This window comes from Pinus tabuliformis, chromosome 3_1 (assembly GCF_031772625.1).
Source record: "Pinus tabuliformis cultivar Carrire ecotype Pingquan chromosome 3_1, CPIR1, whole genome shotgun sequence".
NCBI lineage: Eukaryota > Viridiplantae > Streptophyta > Pinopsida > Pinales > Pinaceae > Pinus > Pinus tabuliformis.
Window position 1 is genome coordinate 848,103,461 of NC_142301.1, and position 20,878 is coordinate 848,124,338.

A 20,878-nucleotide genomic window follows, 5' to 3' on the forward strand; every position below is an offset into this window, starting at 1 on the left:
TTTTGACTGAAATAAAAAACAATATAACCTGCCTGAATAATAATAATAATAATAATAATAATAATAATAATATCACTGCTAAGCCAGACACCAAATTGGTGTATGAGACCCTTTTGTTTAGTGGGACAAAAGACTTGCCTCCATGTAGTGATTTGACTGCTGAAGTCTATAGAGGTGTACTTACTCTACTCTATGGATTTGAACCCACAACCTCTTAGGAGAAAACACATGTTAAACCATTGAACCCACTCAAACTATAGATTAATATACTTCCTACGTAATTTGTGTTGAATAAACATTACAAGATGCTCACATCAATGACTCTTAACTAGCAGATTACAAAAAAGACTATTAACATATAGAAATATAATTATCATACTGTATTTATAAGAGTCTTTTGAAATAAGGGCACAGTGTGAATCCCAAAGTAGTTTTGGAAATGTTTTTAAATTTCATTTCAAAGACCTAGTCATGAAAGAAATATGATACCTCAATATAGTTGTTAACATGTCCATCTTTATTTCGTGGAGTTACCAACTCATCTGTATTGTATGTCCAATTCTCGTCAATGATATATTTGTACTCATAACGCCCTTCCTGCAAGAGATAGAGTAGATGTTAACACAAACAAAAGCCTGTATATTGAATCTTACAAGAAATTGAAAATAAATAATCTGTTGCTTCAACACTTGATATGTTGTCATTAAGTGCTAGCTAACCAGTTATAGAGGTTGTCAGAAAGCAAATTAGCCTGGTGCTATATAACCAGAAATGGGAAACGACAGAACAAGAAACAGGGGTTAGAGGGAAACGCCTGCACTGTCACATAGGAGGTCCCAACGTTAATGAAAGATATAGAAACAATAATCCCCTGAAGGAACATAGGTTTTACTATAAAAATCCTTCTTCTCAAGTCTTCTTTTGTTTGTGGGTGAAATACTATTATTGCTAATGTAGGTGGGTCAATAATCTGAACTTTATCCATGTTTTGCACCATCTGCTTTCCTTTTTGAAATGGCTAGTGGTACAAATAAGGGGGCCTAAAGTCTATAAACCCCAAGATATGAGAAACTTGGCACTTTCCTTTTAGGTAAGGAGAACACGAATTGATGAAGCCCTTGATCCAATCTGAAGTGAGTGGTCTAGGGAGGGTTACTCAATTGTTATGGATGGATGATGCTAGAAATAAGCTTTTGTTTAACATCATGAAATGACTGTCCCCAGGATAACATTTTTTGAAGTCTGTAGATTGCAAATTGAAGGAGAAGAATGCTATACTTCTGTCAAAGATTCATTTTGAGGCCGTGGAGAATGGCCCTTCTCATGGTATGCAGGTGATTTCTGCTATAGCTCTTGTTATTCCTGTCTCGATTGGACAAAATAAGTACAATAATATCTATTGGACACCTTGTGCACATTCAATAAACAATGTGCCGGAGGGCATTATGTCTACGTTGCACCTTTCTTTGATGAGTGTCTTGAAAATTCAAATAATTCTATGCTACAATCGCTAGGCCCAATTTATTGTGCTGAGGTGCTTGTTAGTATCTACATCCTAGGTAGAAGTGTGACCTCTGTACCGCTGATGTGGTACAGGTCAATTTTAAAATAAATTTAAATAACAAAAATAGCAATACTTAATGTTTGGCTTCAACAAATTAAACAAAAGAATGCATATAGATAAAAATCTGCATCTTGCAAGATTTTCTCTACAAAGGATTAGATTCCACTATGCACAACAATAAAGTGTAAAGAAAATAAACTTAAGATTTTCATGCTGCATGTTATTAATGTAATCACTATAATGACAAGGATTTACATGTTATGTTAATATGTGTGCATTAAACATTTACATGAAAACGTGTGTTATTAATGCATGGATTTACATGAAAAGGATATAATGTAAATATATTAACTCAAAAAAGATGATATAATGTATAATGGCATAATATAAATACAGATAAGGATATAATGAAAGTTCATTAACTCAAAAAGAAGTGTATACTGTATGTTGAGATTTACATCAAAACTGTAATGTATTGGTATAATGATGGATGTAGATTTGCAGGTTTGATCAAGATTTTGGAGTTTTCTTTTCAGTCTTCTTCAAATAGCACATATCCTCAAGTGGGAACCAGTTGTTACCCCTCATATTGTATGAGGGGCAATCTTGTGATTTTCATCACGTGACAAATCTCTTAGTATGAGAACTACTCTTCTAGTGGCATGATGTCAAGTTCTCACTTGATGTGAGCACTTCATATTGGTTTGTCAAAGCACATATGTCAGAGATCTTGCTGCATAATGGTCTTCCTTGCATAGCAGATATGCCCACAATCGATGATTTCATGATGGATATTAGCATGGATCAGTTGGTTTTGGTACATGGATGATATTGTACACATGATGAGAGCACCTTAGTGCCCTGCTTATCTATGATGATAATATGATGACACTTGTTGTAATGGACACTGTCATATCTTGTATTCTTGCACATGTATCGTGATGTTGCTCCTCATAACCATGGTGAACATTGGTGTAATCTGAGAATGAATCATTACACTCTAAATTCTTGTCTTTTCCTCTGTTGTGCCATGGAGGGTCACACTATTCTTTTAGATAATTGTTCACTTTTGAGTCAAGTTGTACTACTAGAGACCTAGGTAGGTGTAGCATGTTTGTTATACCATTTTTCACACCTTTGTTATTTTTCCATCATTTCCATACACACTCATCACTTTCCCCCTCATTGTTGGCATATTTGTCATATGACAAGGTCCAAAGTAAACAAATCCCATGTATGAAAAGCCTATCTAAAGTCAAAAGAGTTAAAAAGCTCAAGGCTGATGTAGTTAGAATAAAATGCTAAATCAAGGTTACATGGGAGTGGGAGCGGAAGTGGCTGCGGGAGTGACATTTTCAGAAGCTCCTGGTTTGGGAGTGATTCGGGGAGCGAATTTTTATATAATATATATATTTTTATATTTTGATGCATATATGTCAACAAAAGCTTGTAGAATGATGAATTAGATATAAAAATCATAAAAACATGGATTGAACCATATAACATCAATCATCTAGAAGTTATAATCTTCATCAACCACATCCACAAGTTAGTAACATACAACATATTGAGTCTCATGATTCATCAATCTTAAAGTTTCAAGCTTTCAAAATTCAAAATATAACATTTATCATCATTTATCACAAAAGTTGTACTTGTAAGCTAAGTGTAACCATTACAACAAAGAATCTCTAACATTAAATGAAACAAATTTCAACTTTCACGAAGCATCATATTCATAATTCATTACCAATGAGTTATAATTGCCAACTTCAAACTTCAAACTTAAATTGTCATATATTGTTTACAAAAAATGTCATAATAAATATGAAAGAGTCAACAGTTATTAAAACTACTAGAAACTAAAAAAGACAAGTAAATCTATTATCTATTGCTAATTCTTGGGCCTCTTGCCACGAGAAATATCTAATTTCTAAGCAATTTGTGGTATTGGTGGTCTTCTAGGAGTCTCCTCCCGCATAATCACACGACCAAAACCAAAAGGCACATGCCCTCCACGCGAGGATGTAGATGGAGGCGACGACAACAAAGGAACAATAGTTGGAACTCGAGCACTGGCACTGCTACTGGATGGGGGTGGCATGGTTGTTGTTGCTTCATCATCATCTCTCAAAAGTTCTGCTTCCAATTCTTCAAGATGTATAGTGCCATCCTCCAAATTATCGTCCTCTAGGTGGTTGTCCCAAATTTTATATGTTGGATCCTCATAAGCCTGATCACAATAATGACTCAACAACCTCAAGTTGTAGTGCACATAAACCAAGCTTTCTACCCGGTCTTCATTGAGTTTGTTTCTTCTCACATTATGTATGAAGTTGTAGGTCCTCCAACACCTCTCTGAAGAAGTATTTACAACCTGTGAGAGAACTTTTTTGCTAATTGGCAAAAGTCCCATGCTGCCATATGCTTCCTAACATGTGAGAGCATCAAATTTATCTCTATCTTCCATTGCATGCAAAGAACCAAACAAACCAGTGCAATTGACGTATTTGCCTAATTCAAGACGCAAATTAGCACACTCCTCCCTATCAGGGACAAGCTTGTCTAATGTTTTCATATATCCCTCTTGCACCTCTGGATCTGTATGGGGTTTGGCACTAACCCCACCCCCAAGTGCAGGTTGGCCCAACCAAGATGAAGAGTAGTATTTTGGTATAAGGATATACACCAAGGCATGTAGTGGAACATAAGTTTATTCCACCGTGTACACACACAATTGTGAATCATTGTATACAAGTTGGGATCATCTTCTTGAACAATATCTTTTATTTGCCCCAACATGGTATCAATCTGCTCATACACCTCCCCAATCATTGGTTTATCTATATCTGCAAAAAGAAATCATGCTATAAATGGGCTTGATGAATTGCAATACTTGCCTCACACGTGCCCAAAACAGACCATTAAGAGTAGTCTCCTCCGCTTGTTTAAAACCTTGCTTGTCAACTGCATTTGTATCCCTGTCCTTTAATACATGCCAGTGTGGACTTGATAACATGCTAGCCAATGACTCTCTTACCTTCAAAAGGCGCTTGAAGGTGAGGTAATAGCTAGCAAATCTAGTATTCGCAATATTCAACAACTCCAATCTTGAGTGACTGTGGAAAATCCCATGGGTATTGCTATGATTTGTAATAAATTTTATCATTTGTTTGCCTCACTTGTACAAATCACCAATCCATTTGTATTGCTGGTTTTTGTTCTTAATAATATCATGCCTCAAATGGTTCATTGTGTGAACCAAACACCAAGACCAAAATATGTTGAGGTATTTATCCTCAATAATTTCTCCTGCTACCTTACAATTAGCAGCATTATCAGTGATGACTTGGATGACATTGTATGGCCCAATACGTTCAATTGTTTCAAGTAATGGTACCGCAATGTGGATGCTGGTCTCGAACTTCCTTATGTAATCATATGCTGAAAGGAAGATGGCACCACTAACAGACACAACAAGAACACTTATCAATGGATTGCCTTTTACATTTGTCCATCCATTAGATACAATGGACACCCCATGCTCAGTTCAACTACTCAAAGAATGTGATATTTTTGCTTTTTCATGATCAAGTCCAATAGTTCTAGCCTTGTCATACCCAGGGCTCTTGTATCCTTTGGGGGCATCATTTATCGAAGAAACCATTTCATGCCAATAAGGTAAGTGAAGGAAATTGAATGGTATCCCACATGCATAGAGAAACAGGTAAATTTTTGAATCCACATCATTCCTACAACCTTTGTCAAGGAAATTTGATATGGTTCTATAAAGAGATGTTTGTTCCTGTGCCACCATATCCACTGCCATGGGAGGATGCTGAAGGAGTTTTTTGTGCATGTGATTGTGAGCTATGTTCAAAGAAACCCTTTGATTTTTTAGATTTGTATTGGGAGACAGCTAGAACGGAGTGGGCGGGGATCAGAGTGATATCCCCTTCCCTGAGCAGTTGTTGTGGTGCCTGTACAATCCGGGCAACAACAACCCCTTTAGAAGTCCTCAAATAGACGTCTCTCTACTCTCCTAGTGTGACACTCAGAGTTCACCGAAGGTAGAGGTGGAATTCGCGGTTGGAAATCCCTCGTGCTAAACAACATCAGTTGACTTGGCTAAACAATGTAAGAAAACTCATATTCAAAAGTTAAATTGTCAAAAAATGCAAATGAAGGCCTCTTCTCCTTGTTTATAATTGTTGGCCTCCTCTCCCTTGGTGGCCCCCACTTTTTCTTTCTCTTAGTTCCCACCCCCTCCTCTTTCTCTCTCCTTCAAGAGTGCGAGTTCCCTTCTTGGGCCAAATTTCTCTCTCTTGTGGAACCCACCTTCCACTAGAGTTGAAATTGTCCCTTTTTCCTCTGAAGTCCCAATGTTGGAATTGCCTCCTCTTCCAAAAATAATCTCTAATGCAAAAAATAAAAATTAGGGATATTACATCAGCCTCCTGCACTTTCCTCAGAACCTTTGGTTTGCAACCCAACTGTAATATTCCTAGTGGAAATTTTACAATGATAACAAAGACATGCAAATATAATAACACAGAAATTTTCATAAATGCATACACATAAACCAAAAATTTCTCCAAATCCACAATCTGTCCAAATTATATTAATAATATCTACTGTGGTACAAATGAGTTGGAGAAAGTGCACCTGGGCTTGCACAAGGCAAGCTACAAGCACCACATGATGAATACAAGAAAGCCCAACGACTGCAATAACCAACTCCTCTAGAAAATTGCGCTGCTGCTCCAAAACTACATTGTTTCCTAACTTCACCCCCTAATTTTCCCACTCTAGAGTGCCCAAAAAAATCTAGGAATTTGGGATTGTGATCCTTGGCCAAAACCCAGAAGAACGCAGAAAGGGTTTCCCTTGATTCCAACCTTCAAAAATTGACCCTTCACAGCTTGGCCCTCCTCCAATTTCGAATTCCGTTATTGTGACTGATCTTGTCAACCTCTACTCTCCCAAATCTAGAAATCCTCCTCAAATGGCCCTCCAAATGATCTCCCAGCACCCCAGCTCCAAAATCCCCCGGACAATGCTGCCCCAAAGAGTCTCACTCCAATCATGGAGGAGATGATGCAGTCCTGCGTATGATGAAGTGAGAGCTGCGTGTAGACTGGTTCTCTTGTCTGTAGTTGACCTCTACACTCTTGAAAATGATGAAAGGATGCTCCTATAGCTTCTCCGGACAATTTTCCTACAACACTACTCCACAAATAACTAGTGAATTCTCCCTCTATGGAGTGGTGGCTCTTGGACTACGTGTTCTGCCCCAAAAATGCATATGACTTGTATCTGATGCTTCTTCTAGTCTCGGTGATAAACAAAAGCCTTCCTTGGGTGGCACTCGAAGTCCATCAAAGAAAGGTTGAGCTTCTCTCCTTGGGAAGCTCTTGTGCTATATAGCACAATATTGGCTCCGCTGAATAGCTAAGGCAAATTCGATTTTCAAATAGACAAAGGACCCCTATTGCTCCCTCATTCCTTCCTTTTATAAGCGCTGGCCATGCATTCCTTGTGGGTCCCTCCACAAATTCTATTTGCCTCAAGGAATTCAAATTCCTTCTTCCCAAGTGCATATTTCATGTGGGCCCCATATTCCACTAACATGCAAATAAAGCATTTCATCTATGTTTTCCACCAAAATTTGTCTTGAGTTAGTATTAACCAAAATTGTCAAAATTTATTTTCCAAACATTAAGAAAATTTAGGAAGGAACATTATAGTCCTCCACTCCCGGATGTTGCTTGACCCCAACCAATTGTAAAACTGGAGGCTGTAAATTCTGCTCATTCTCCCATGTAGTGTCCTCCTCCGGTAAATCTTTCCACTTGACCAAAAGCTCCCTGACCACCCTGTTTCTCAACTTCCTCTCTCGGGTCTCTAGTATAAGCTCTGGTGTCAAAATCAAATGCCCCTCATCATCCAACAGAGGCAACTCGGTTGCTACTATGACCTGTTGTCCCAATGCCTTTTTTAGGCATGAAACATGGAACACATTGTGAATCCTGACCACCCGGTAGGGCCCATAGAAGTGGGGCCACAATTTTTATGCACCCTTCTGCTTGAGTGAAGACTGTCTGTACAACTGCAAGTGTAGGTAGACAAAGTCCCCTACTTCAAACTGTCTCTCCAACTTGTGCTTATCAGCATATATCTTTTGCTGATTTTGGGCCACCTACAAATTGTTCCTAAGAGACTAAAGAATCTCCTGGCTCTCTTGAACCTAGTCCATGGCCCCCCGGGCCCTGCTATCTCCAAACACCATGTTAGAAAAAGTAAGAGAATTGTACCCATAAAGAACACAGAAAGGGGACATACCAATGGACATATGATAAGTTGTGTTGTAGCATAACTCCCCGAGATGTAGCCACTTGATCCACAATCTCTGTCGCCTAGTCACGTAGTTACAAAGGTACCCTTCCAACCATTTGTTCACAATCTCCGTCTGCCCATCAGTTTAGGGGTGATAGCTAGTGCTGGGTGTAAGCTCTGTCCCCACTAGCCAGAACAACTCTTGCCAAAAAGCCCCCATAAATCTGTTGTCCCTATCACTCACAATGGTCTTGGGAAGACCATGCAACCAGAAAACCTCCCGAAAGAACAACTTAGCCACCTTGGAGGCTGAAGATCTTGATGAAATAACAAAGAAGTGGGCTAACTTGGTCAATCTGTCGACCACCACATAGATGCAATCCCGCCCCTGCACAGCTGCTAGCCTAGTGATGAAGTCCATGGATACACTCTCCCACGTCCTCTCTAGTATGGGAAGTGGTTGTAGCAAACCGGCCAGGTGGGTCAGCTCCACCTTGTTCTTCTGGCAATCCACACACTCCCTCACGTGCTTCAAAACATCTCCCTTGAGCTCTCGTGAATAGAATCTCTCCCTAACAGCACAGTATGTCTTGAGGAAGCCTGGGTGCCCTGCTAGTGGGGAATCATGGGCTACCTGCATGATCCTCTCCTTCAGCTGAGATCCTGGCACCAGATAGATCCGATCCTTGTAGTAAATCACATTGTCCATCACCCAGAATTAGTCATCCCCATGTGTGCCATCCAAAATATCACAAGCCTGCTTGTCCTTGGAGTACTCAACCAATAGTTGAGCCTTCCAATCCTGCGTGACATCCATCAAAGACAGTGTTGCTGGTCTCCTAGAGAGGGCATCTGCTACCACATTATGTTTTCCCTTCACATACTCAATCTCAAAATCGTAAGCCTGGAGCTTACTCACCCATTTTTGTTGCCTCTCCTCTAATGACTGCTGCTCAAGGAGGAATCGAAGATTGTTGTGATCAGTCTTCACTTTGAACCAGCTGCCCACTAGATATTGTCTGAATTTGGCCAGTGCATGCATCACTGCCAACATCTCCTTATCGTACACAGAGTAAAACCGCTCATGAGGCAGCAGTTTCCTGCTTTCAAATGCAATAAGATGACCCCCCTGTGTCAAAATGGCTTCAACCCCTTCACCGAAGGCATCACACTCCAACACAAAAGGCCGTGTGAAATCCGGAAAGTCTAAGACTCGGCAACTGCTTATGACTCTCTTGAGGCGCTCAAAAGCTTCCTCTGCCACTTGCATCCACTCAAAAGCTCCCCTCTTCGTCAAATACGTAAGAGGTGCTGCAAGCTGTGAGAATCCTCTCACAAATCTCCTGTAATATGTACAAATGCCTAAGAACCCCTCAACTCCATCACGTTCCTGGGTGTGGGCCAATCTAGTATAGCCCAAATCTTCTCCTGATGCACCTTCACTCCATCTTCCCCAATCACATGCCCCAGGTACAACATCTTCGTTAGTCCAAACTCACATTTGGACATCTTCGCATACAGTTGCTGCTCCTCAAGTATGCAAAGCACTTCCTCTAGATGTTGAAGGTGCTCCTCCCATGTCCTACTGTAAATGAGTATGTCATCGAAGAAAACCAGGACAAAGCATCTCAGCTGCCCACAGAACACGTGGTTCATACAAGACTGGAATGTAGTTGGAGCGTTGGTTAGCCCAAAGGGCATCACCAAGAACTCGAAATGTCCATAATGGCAGCAAAAAGCAATCTTTGGGATATCCTGCTCCCTCATGCGGATTTGGTGATACCCCGATCGCAGATCTATCTTAGAGAAGTATTTAGCTCCTCTAAGCTTGTCCATCAAATCATCTATGCATGCAATGGGGTGTTTGTTCTTCAAGGTCTTCTTATTGAGGGCTCGACAGTCGATCACATGCACAACATCCCATCTTTCTTCTTCATCAAAACCACATGAGAAGCAAATGGGCTCGAGCTAGGCCTGATGTGTCCCAATCTCGATTCTCAACAACTCTTTAATGGCCCACTCTATCTCATCCTTATAGGCCTTTGGGTGCCTATAAGGGGTGGTGATGAATGCGTTCACCCCCTCCTCCAGCTCAATGGTGTGCTCAAATCCACGGTCTGGCGGTCTACCTGGTGGAACCTCCCCCAAAACCCCCTGGTGCCTCTCCAACAGGGCTAGTATATTTGGGTATGTTGCCTGCACCCGTGTCCCTGCCTCAGAAATCGCAACTCAACTGCCCACTCCACATCTCCATGTCGTAAATTTGCCTCAATCCGGTGGGCTGAAATTGTCTGCAAGGGATAAGAGTGCATTCCCCTCAGCAATACAAGCTTCCCATCTGGCCCCTTGAACTCCATCTCTAGCTTCTGCCAATCAGTAGTGACCTTCCCCAATGCGTACAGCCACTGGACACCCAACACCACGTTGGTGTCTGGGACATCAACCACAAAGAAATGCTTAGTGAGTGAGTAGTTCCCCATCTTCAAAGTTAACCTAGGGACATACTTAGTACACTGCATGGTCCAGTTTCTGGGTACCAAAACGGAGAACCCCTCAAATGTAGTTGTCTGGATGCCCCTACACTCCACCATTTGGGCATCAATGAAATTGTGGGTGGCCCCATTGTCAACCAGGACTGACACACGCTGCCCCTGTATTGTCCCCCTGATCTTGAGTGTCAGATACTTTGGCACACCTCGAAGTGAAGCAAGGACTCCCCTAGTTGGGGAAAATGATCCTCCTCTAGGTGGTGGTGGTGGTCCTCTTGATGATGGTCCTCCCTCATCCCCTGGCTCCTCTACTGTCTCGGCCTCCTCCTCCTCCGGCTCACTATCTGAGAACACCTCAATGAAATGGGCCTTGCCCTTGGTGCACTTGTGCCCTGGTGCCCAAGGCTCCTGGCACGTGAAGCACAACCTCCTCCTCTGAAGATCCTCTGGGTCTCATCATCCAGCTAGCCACGCCCTCCATCCCTCTACAGTGGCCTGGTGTCTCGGTTCCCTTGTGGTGCCGTGGGTCTAGAGGGAAGAAAAGCCCATGTCTTGGGCACTGCATCAATCATGTCCCGGGTCCTGGAGATAGCATCCGGAAGTGATGTGGGTTTGTAAGCCCTCACCCAACCATGCAAAGGCTCAGCAAGCCCCTCCACAAATAGCATAATCAGCTGGGCCTCTGAAATGTCAGTCACCATCACTGCCAATCTCTGGAACTCCGTAATGTACACCTCTGCACTGCCAGTCTGCTTCAGATGGGCTAACTCCCTGAAATGCAACTTTGGGTCCTTCCTCTCAAACCTCTCCAGCAGCCTCCGGGTGAACTCTATGTAGGTGGTGATATGGATGTGCCCCAATGTGATCAATCCATGATACCACCACTCCTGGGCATCTCCCTCCAAGTGAAGAGTAGCAAATCGTATGGCATCAGCTTCCCACATGGGGTTCAAATGGAAGTATGTGTCTAGCTTCTGGATCCATGCCCTAGCTGAACTCTTCGCTGACCCATCAAAGTTTGGAAGTGTAACCTTCCCTGCTAACTTCTGCACATCATGGTTGGATGTTCCCCCTCTGTAGTGGGCTCCAGCCCCTGTAGTGCGCCTCTCCTTGAGGTGGATGTATTCCCCAAAAGACATCACCCACTTAATTCGGGCATCCAATCCCTCATACTCATCAATGCCTGATGCAACCGAATGGACCAAATCTGCAACCGGGTCTGGCTCCCTCTCCGGCTCAGCCTCCTCCACAAAGTGAGGTAAAGTAGGATGACCTGCCTGCCCACGTTGGGGAGTGTGTGGGAGCTGATAAGTATAACTACCTCCTCCTGCTCTGGAGCCCCCATCACCTGCTGCATCATGTCCATCATGATCTGCCATTGCCTCATCATTTTTTGATTAGTCCTAAACAACTCCTCTAAAACTTGGTTCTGACCCATTGGCCTGGGTTGCTCGTTGTCCTCTTGATTGTCCATCCATCCTCTACGATTCTCCACCTCAATGTCTGAAAATGGGTCTGGGCCTTCGTCTCTACCTCAACCCCTGCCTCTGCCTCTGCCTCTACCACTGCCTTTCCGGAAAACTACCCCTTGGTATTGTGGTGGCATCACCTGCGGCTGTTTCCCACCCTGGCCAAGAGCATGCTCTGATACCACTGTGATATTCCTAGTGGAAATTTTACAATGATAACAAAGACATGCAAATATAATAAGTTTAACACATCAATTTTCAGAAATACATACACATAAACCATAAATTTCTCCAAATCCACAAACTGGCCAAATTTTATTAATAATATTTGTTGTGGTACAAATGAGTTGGAGAAAATGCACCTGGGTTTGCACAAGGCAAGATACAAGCACCAGGTGATGAATACAAGAAAGCCCAGCGACTACAATAACCGGCTCCTCCAGAAAACTACGTTGCTGCTCCAAAACCAGTGTTTTAAAAACCGGCTGGTCTGAACCGGTAACCTGTCAACCAGTCAGTTAGCAAGCCCATTGGGTCAAACCAGCTTAAAAACCCGGTTTACCTCCTCATTTCACCTTTTTTTGCCCTAACCGACTGGTTTAGTCCTAAATCGGCCGGTTTGTGGTCAAACCGGCTGGTTCCATCCTAAACCGGTTGGTTAGCTGCCACGGCCGCGAAGGACCCACGCAACATTGTTTTCCAAATTCTTAGGGTGTTTTGGAGGGAAAGTAAGGGTTCTTTCCCTCCAAAAACACCCTCTCGAAGCCTTTAAAAGGCCCTTCTCCCTCTCATTCGTCTCACACATCTCATTTGGAGTATTTGTGAGTTTGATTGGGAGCTTGGAGAGTGTTGAGTTTTTGATGGAGTAGTGGAACAACAGAGAGTTTAAGCTAAGTAGTAGTCATCATGCCTCCAAAAACCAAAGATATTGCATGGGCTCATTATGATATGATAGATGGAAAAATGATTTACAAATATTGCCAAAAATCCATTGAAGGAGGGGGTATTTACAGGTTCAAGCAACACTTGGCTGGGATAGGAGGCCATGTAAAGCCATGTGGAGCACCAAATGAAGTAATAGGGCATATTAGGGCAGAATACCTTCAGAAGTTTGAGACTCAAGTCACTGAACCAATAGAGAAATTTGTGACTGCAAAGTTTGGGAGTCGAGACTCAACCAATTGAGTTTGATCATGATGACTCATGAGAAGTTTCAAGTGATAATGTTGATCATTATTATCATATATGTAGACTTGAGTCTTGTAGTAGGCCACTGGCCCCATAGTTTGTAGGCTTTGTTTTTGCACACTAGAGGCCATTTAGAGCCTCATTGCTTATGTGTTTTGTCAATGATATGTATTGCACTCGGTGCCATTTTGATATATTCACCTTTACATGGTATATAAATGAGCAATTTTTGCATATTTTGTCTCTATTGGCTTGGAATCATGGTTTTAAATCTTAAAAATAGTTTTTCATTAAAAATTAATTATTTAATGTATTTTTTAAAAACCGGTTCATTTAGACCTAACCAGTCCCGGTTCAAAACCCGGTTCATTAGGTGGACCGGTCCAGTTTTTAAAACATTGTCCAAAACTACATTGTTTCCCGACTTCGCCCCTTGATTTGCCCACTCTAGAGTGCCCATAAAATTCTAGGAATTTGGGATTATGATCCTTGCCCAAAACCCAGAAAAACCCAGAAAGGGTTTCCCTTGGTTCCAACCTTCAAAAATTAACCCTTCACAACTTGGCCCTCCTCCAATTTCGAATTTTGTTGCTGTGACTGATCCTGTCAACCTCTGCTCTCCCAAATCCAACAATCCTCCTCAAATGGCCCTCCAAATGATCTCCCAACACCTCAGCTCCAAATTCCCCTGGATAATGCTGCCCCAAAGAGTCTCACTCCAATGACTGCGTAGTCATGGAGGAGATGACGCAGTCCTGCGTATGATGTAGTGGGAGCTGCATGTAGGCTGGCTCTCTTGTCTGTAGCTGCCCTCTACACTCCTGAAAATGAGGAAAGGATGCTCCTATAGCTTCTCCAGACAATTTTCTTACAACACTGCTCTACAAATAACTAGTGAATTCTCCCTCTACGTAGTGGTGGCTCTTGGACTGAGTTTTCTGCCCCAAAAATGCATATGACTTGTATCTAATGCTTCTTCTGCTCTCGGTGATGAAGGAAAGCCTTCCTTGGGTGGCACTTGAATGCTGCCGAAGAAAGGTTGAGCTCTTCTCCTTGGGAAACTCTTGTGCTAAGCAACACAATATTGGCTCAACTGAACAACTAAGGCAAATTCGATTTTCAAATAGACAAAAGACCCCCTATTGCTCCCTCATTCCTTCCTTTTATAAGCGTTGGCCATGCATTCCTTGTGGGTCCCTCCACAAATTCGATTTGCCTCAAGGAATTTGAATTCCTTCCTCCCAAGTGCGTATTTCATGTGGGCCCCATATTCCACTAACATGCAAATAAAGCATTTCTCTTATGTTTTCCACCAAAATTTGCATTGAGCTAGTATTAACCAAAATTGTCAAAATTTATTTTCCAATCATTAGGAAAATTTAGGAAGGAACATTACACCAACGAAATGCCTAGAAAGACTTTGGGCTCTTTCCACATGTGAGGTCAAGCAGAATCAAAACAAAGATAAGATTGCTTGGTCAACACTTGGACTGTGTGGTCAAACTTCGAACTGCTCCTCTTCTCCTTTCTTTGCATAGATGAAAAAATGTTATAGTATTTGTGTGATCTGAATTATGATCAATAGGTGCCCAAGGGGCATGTCTCTATGTGTTGGGCCAACTTAACAATTTGGAGCCAACAAAACTTTTGGAGGTAATAAATTCAAATTAATATTTTTAAATTCCCTCTTTTGATTATGGAGCCAACATGAATTCAGTCTTGAATTTTTGTTTCTTTTGTGGGCTAAGATACTTGAAGAATACTGGTCGTAGCTACCAAAATTCAACATTTGCTAGTGGAGGTACTCCTTTAAGATCCCTTCACTGTGGGGTCTTGGACTTGATTTTCATCTTGATTAATTAGGAGACTATTGAGTCATTTGGTCTTAGTTTCCTCACTCTAATCCATAAGGAAAATAGGCCATTTTAAAGAAGTGTTTCTTCTTGATCCCATAAGCCCCCTTAGATTCCCATTGACTCCATTGCACTTGTTGCATTTGTCACTAATCTCTACTTCCATCACCTCTTCATATCCTAAATACCAAAAAACATCGTTTTATTGAAGCTACTCTCACATCACCTTGTGCCTCGTTCTTCAGTTTTAGTAATCCTACTAGGGATGCCCCTTTTGAGCTAGAGGAGAGCCAAGCTATAGAAAAGAAGATACATTACCTAGGTGATAGTGACAAGCATCCTAATAGTTCCCTCTTGGGATGTACCTTGTGGATTAGGGTTTTTATCATCACATACAGTTTGGGAGGTAACAGGTTGCATGCTGCAAGCTTGATCCTTGCTAAAGTCACAAGTGTAAGCCTCATCCAAAATGAGGCAAAATATCTTGAACAATAAATTAGAGAATTATGCTACCAAACTTAGTGAACCCATATTTAATTGGAGGGATGGATATAGATCTTTGCATTTTAAATACCTCTTAGAAACGAGTGCCTATAACATCTCCTTAAAGCAACATAGGGCTTTAGTTTTAGTCTCCTTCAGGCAGCATAAGTGTTTAGTTTTAATCTTCTTCAGGTTTCAAGGATATAATGCAGAATATTTTTAGCTTTCTATGTAACAACTATTTTTAAAGTTTTCACAAAATAATGAGCTGGATTTTGTGGATCATTTGATTTCTACAAATGTGGGAATTGGCATAAGATGCTTTGAATATTTCCTTGAACAATAAGTAGGAGAAATATACTACCAAACTCAGTGAATCCATATTTACTTGGAGGGATGGATTTATAGCTTGAATTTTAAATACTTCTAAGTTCTTAGAAAATTGAAACTTACAGGTAGTTCACGCTGCAGCAGCCAGCATCCTTGATCTTCATCATAGGCTAGTGGCATTCTCTGTCATTAATGCAAAGAAATGCGTTACAACATATTTTTTAATAAATCATCATTATTTAACAATTTTTACTTCTACCATGACAGTGTCGGTGTGAAAAGAGAGAGGCACAAGAAGGATGATTTCATTATCATTCATGAGTCCAGAACCAATATCTAAGATCCTTTTGAAAATAATACACAATAATTCTCCATCTAAGATAAGATTTAAGAAATGAAAAATCTTTGGCAATAGTGATTTTATTGAATTTCTCACATTGGTGTGGGTCACATTTGTGTTTACCTCCAGATTTAAGATCTAGAAAATGTCAAGAAATTCTCCATAAATTTTCAACATTGCTCTATGGGACTTGTGGTAAAGCATCTCTATATAATTTATATAAGTGATATCAACAATAATAGTTGAGATATATATAGAGAGAAGATTTGACTGCTATTATAAGAGAACACAGCCTAAACTGCACATGAGAACGAAAACAAAAGTCTTATAAATATTTGCAGGTCTATTCGATGTACAACTGATAAGTATAACCTTTAGCTTATTTCTCGATATTTCATATTTAATAAATTGAAATAGAGAGAAAACAAAACCAAAGAGTAAACATTTACTTCAAATAAGAGTTCCAAAAGGGTTTTTGTTGATCAAGAATACCAATTCTGTTAGACTCTGGTGCTTATTCAGAATTAAAAGTTGACCTTCTTTCTTTAAGGAAGAGGATGTAAAAACCATTGTATACAGTTTTCAACCTTCTTTTCCCTTGATGTAAATATTTTTGATTTTTTTGTAAATACAAGTTTTTTGCAATAATAAAATTGTATTTTTACATATTTATATTGTGATTGTTATTTTTGTATTGGATTCTCCTTAAGTAGATTATAACCATCACTTGAGTACTCAAAGAAGGCTCCACCTCTGATGAGCAATATATTGCTTCCAGTCACGTTTTTATAACAAGTGAATCACTTTGTTGCAAGTTGCTGATCAGTATTCTTGTTTTCCTTACATAATCTTGTAGTTCTCAGGATTTTTAAGGACATAATCATGCTTCTTTATGGCATAACACTGTAGGTAAAGTAGCCACACATTTCTCTTTCTATCATTCCCTCATGATATACTTCCCAAGGTATTTCTGAGATGAATATATACCTTTCATTCTTAAATTGCTACATTAGAATGTTGATTTTCTAGTGCTAATTAAACAAACACAATTTTCTGCAACCTAAGTTACCAGGATTCGGATACGGATACGGATACGGATTCGGATGCGGATGCGGATCCGCTTGATTTTTGAAAAGCTAGGATTAGGATACGGCAAGGAAACGGCAAATACGATTAATATAAATATATTTTTATAATAAAATTTTGATATTAATGTCCAAATTTATTGTGATCACTATCCATCAACAACAATAGAGTTTATATTATTATTATTATCATCATATTTTAAAGTCATGGCCAAGCCAAACACCAAATTGGTGTATGAGATCCCTTTGTTTGTGGGACAATGGACCCACCTCCGTGTAGCGATTTCACTACTAAGTCTACGAAGGCATACATACTCTACCCCTCTAGTTTTGAACCTCTGAACCCATAGGAGGAAACGCATACTCTTAACCATCAGGCCCACTCAAGCTGAATTGTGTAGATGAATTTCATGAAAAAAAATACAATACTTCATAATTAAAGTAACATTAATTATTTTATAAAAATTAAATTATAAACTATAATATATTACAAAACTATTTAAATGATAAATAATAATAATTTAATACACATAATTTTATATGAATTAAATAATAAACTTACAATATATAAAAGTTTAATATAAAATATAATCTACAAATTTTAAAACTTGTGCATAACAAATTTGATATATTATAAATAATTTTAATCTATAATGTATATGGACAATAAAATAACATTTTTTTTATATTTTGAATAATTAATTTATAATATATATACACAAGAAAATTAGTTTATAAAATTATAACATTTCTAAACTAATATAAATAAAGTATAACATATTTAAAAAGTTTTAATTAAATTAATGTGAATAAAATATAGCATAGCTATAAAAGTATAATTAAATTAATATAAATAAAATATAACATATTTATAATTTAATTATAATATTATAACATATCTCAAATATAAACACCATGTAATTATACATGTTCTTTTATAACATTTCTAAATTAATGGCAATACCATATAACAGATTTATAAAGTTATAATTAAATTAATACGTGTTCTTTTATAACATTTCTAAATTAATGTCAATAACATATGACAGATTTATAAAGTATAACATATTTATAATTAAATTAATATTATAACATATCCAAAATATAATGATTTCAAATGTGCGAAACTGCATATGTCCCGCAGATAAATAAAAAACCAAGTCGCTGCGTCATACTACGAAGTCTGTAGATACCAAAACCACTAATATTAATACCAATCGCATCATTTTGGCCGTCTTATTCGCTGCACGTGCACATACTGTGTGAGCTTCCAGCGAGCAGCTATCAGGGTTAGAGTGCAATACAGGGTCAGGGCATTACCAAGATATTTTCACTAGTTAAAAACTGTTACTAAGATATTTTCCCTCGTTAAAAACTGGTTTCTCCCGCATCCAAGTGAATCCGGATCCGAATCCGTTTCTGATACGGGGATCCGCGAATCCACTTCCCAGGGTGGACGGATCCGGTAACGTAGTCTGCAACTGATAATTACTTCCAATGATATATGATATTACTTTAACACACTCCAGAACATCATTAAGTAATTACACTCAGAAAATTCAACTGGTCAAACATTGACCATCTCAGAAATTTGACTCCATAGAATTTTCGGCCTCTTCTTCATATTACTTCCAAGTTCCCACATGTGAGAGTAGTGTTGATAATATCGGTATTGGCAAAATATCGGCGAGGGTCCTGTTGATAATATTGGTATCGGCAAAATATCGGTGAGGGTCCAAAAAACATCTTATCGGCAATATCGGCGAAAATATCGGCAAATATCGGCAAGCATAAAAAATCGTTTTTTTCAAATTTGTAAGCATAGCCGATATTTTCAAATATCGTCGATATTATCAACACTGTGTGAGATAGAAAAAAATACAAGTGATGAGTGAGTAAGAAAATGAGAAGTTCAAGTGTCTTTTTATAGTGATTTTAGGTTGCCCAAGAGGCATGTCTCTTTGGAAATTAAATTAATTTTTATTTCTTCTAATTTAATATTTACTTTTTCTTTCTTTTAACTTCTATAGCTGGGGAATATCTCTTGCAACTACCCAAAAATCAACACTCCCTCTTAACTAGGGAGGAATTCACCTTGACTTCCTCAAGATGTCCACTTAGCTGAAAAATTTCTCCATCCCAAGAAAATATTGAATGAACCCACTATGTTAATGTATCCATCCCCTTCATGCTACATTCCAAAACCACATGGAAAGCATCCTATATCAGCATCATACAAAGGATCTAGCTACCCACTAGCCAAATACCCTTTGGCGATATGGTCAGGTACCCACTGACTGAGGTAAAACCAAAACTAGCACTCAGACACCAACTAACCAAGTCGTTCCTTGGGAACTGGCAATTTTCCTTCACTAATGGTGAAAATGTAGGCCCATTTACCATTTCCCCAAGTCATCACATAGCACTTGAATGGTAAAAATACTTGCCCGATGCTTTGAGGCATTCACTCAATCCACTAGCCAAGTAACCCTTGGCAATATGGTTAGCAGCTTCTGATAGGGGGAGCACTCCGAGCCCTAATGCTATCTGGGCTATTCTCCCTAGCCACATTACTCGGTCAATACCTTTAACCTAGGGAGAATGTTTGTCGTGATGCTACAACATCAACACTCCCTCTCAACAAGGGAGGCATTGTCAACCACTCCAAGTGATCTGAATTTAAACAGGAACGCAACAAATTAGAGATATAACCATAAATAGAAAGATACAACAAAAATAATACTTCATTTCATTACTATCAAATACTGAAATATGCTTAAAATAGAATGGAAATAAGACTAGCTCGAGCGATTGTAGCTTATCTCTGAGAAGAGATGTGGCAACTACATGCCTCTAAACTGTGTCACAATGAGGCTCAAGGGCCTATTTATTATTGAAAAACATGAGAAAACCCTAAGACACCAAAAACCTAACCATAGGAGATGTATGCCAAGAGTTTGTGGGCCCCGTTGGGGTTAGTTGGGTAACCAACTTCCCGGGGTCATAACTTGGTCATATTATCTCCATTTGGCGCATATGATACCTTGTTGGAAAGGTTTCTCCAAGTACTACAAGATTTGCTGCAGGCCCTGCCAACGGGTAAGAGCCTGCAGCGGACCTCAAAAAACATCGTTTAGGGGGTCAAAACTGCTTCGGAAGTTCAGGATCCCGAAAAAATGCTAAAAATAGTAAATGCTGAAATAAACAAGGAAACAAATGAAACTGACTGGAGGTTTAGGTGGGATAGGTGGGTAGCCACCAATATCCACCTGGATCACCAAGCTTGTCCCTAAAGTATACAAACTTCATCTAGGACAGATGCTTTGTGACAACTTGCTCATCCATAGAAATGTATTGGAGCCTCACTGCTCCCTTCTATACCATGTCTCAGACGTAATGGTACTTGATCTCTGTCATGTCCCTTCCTAAATCATTTTGGAACAAGATTAATTTTTGTATTATGGGGCCAATTTTGGAGCTAGTGGACCCCATTCGATTTTATTAGGAGATTAGACTTGGGAAAAGTTATTTGTGTTGTAGTTAAGTTACGCACTCCCTAGTTCGATTTGCATGGAGGTGGTTAAGTGAGGGCCCATGATGAAGGACAAATTGGAGGAAAAAGTGCTCCACGAAATCTATATAAGGAAGGCAGTTCTCCTCATCTCACTCATTCATCTTTTTGGTAATATCGATTTCTCTTTGGTCGCTCAAGCTGCTTAGCCAAGTCACTTGTCGTTTAGC

The 20,878-nt window shown here is 39.7% G+C and overlaps 1 protein-coding gene across 1 annotated transcript in view; it reads right to left on the reverse strand.

Moving 5' to 3' along the window:
- SEX4 (dual specificity protein phosphatase (DsPTP1) family protein) overlaps positions 1-20,878 on the reverse strand; it is a 417,122-nt gene that overhangs the window by 3,381 nt on the left and 392,863 nt on the right. Inside the window, exons 14-15 of the mRNA XM_089412062.1 lie at positions 15,836-15,895; positions 490-597 (exon numbers count right to left, since the gene is read on the reverse strand). Of these exons, the coding sequence (XP_089268188.1) occupies positions 490-597; positions 15,836-15,895 (168 nt within the window). The remainder of the gene's footprint in view (positions 1-489; positions 598-15,835; positions 15,896-20,878) is intronic.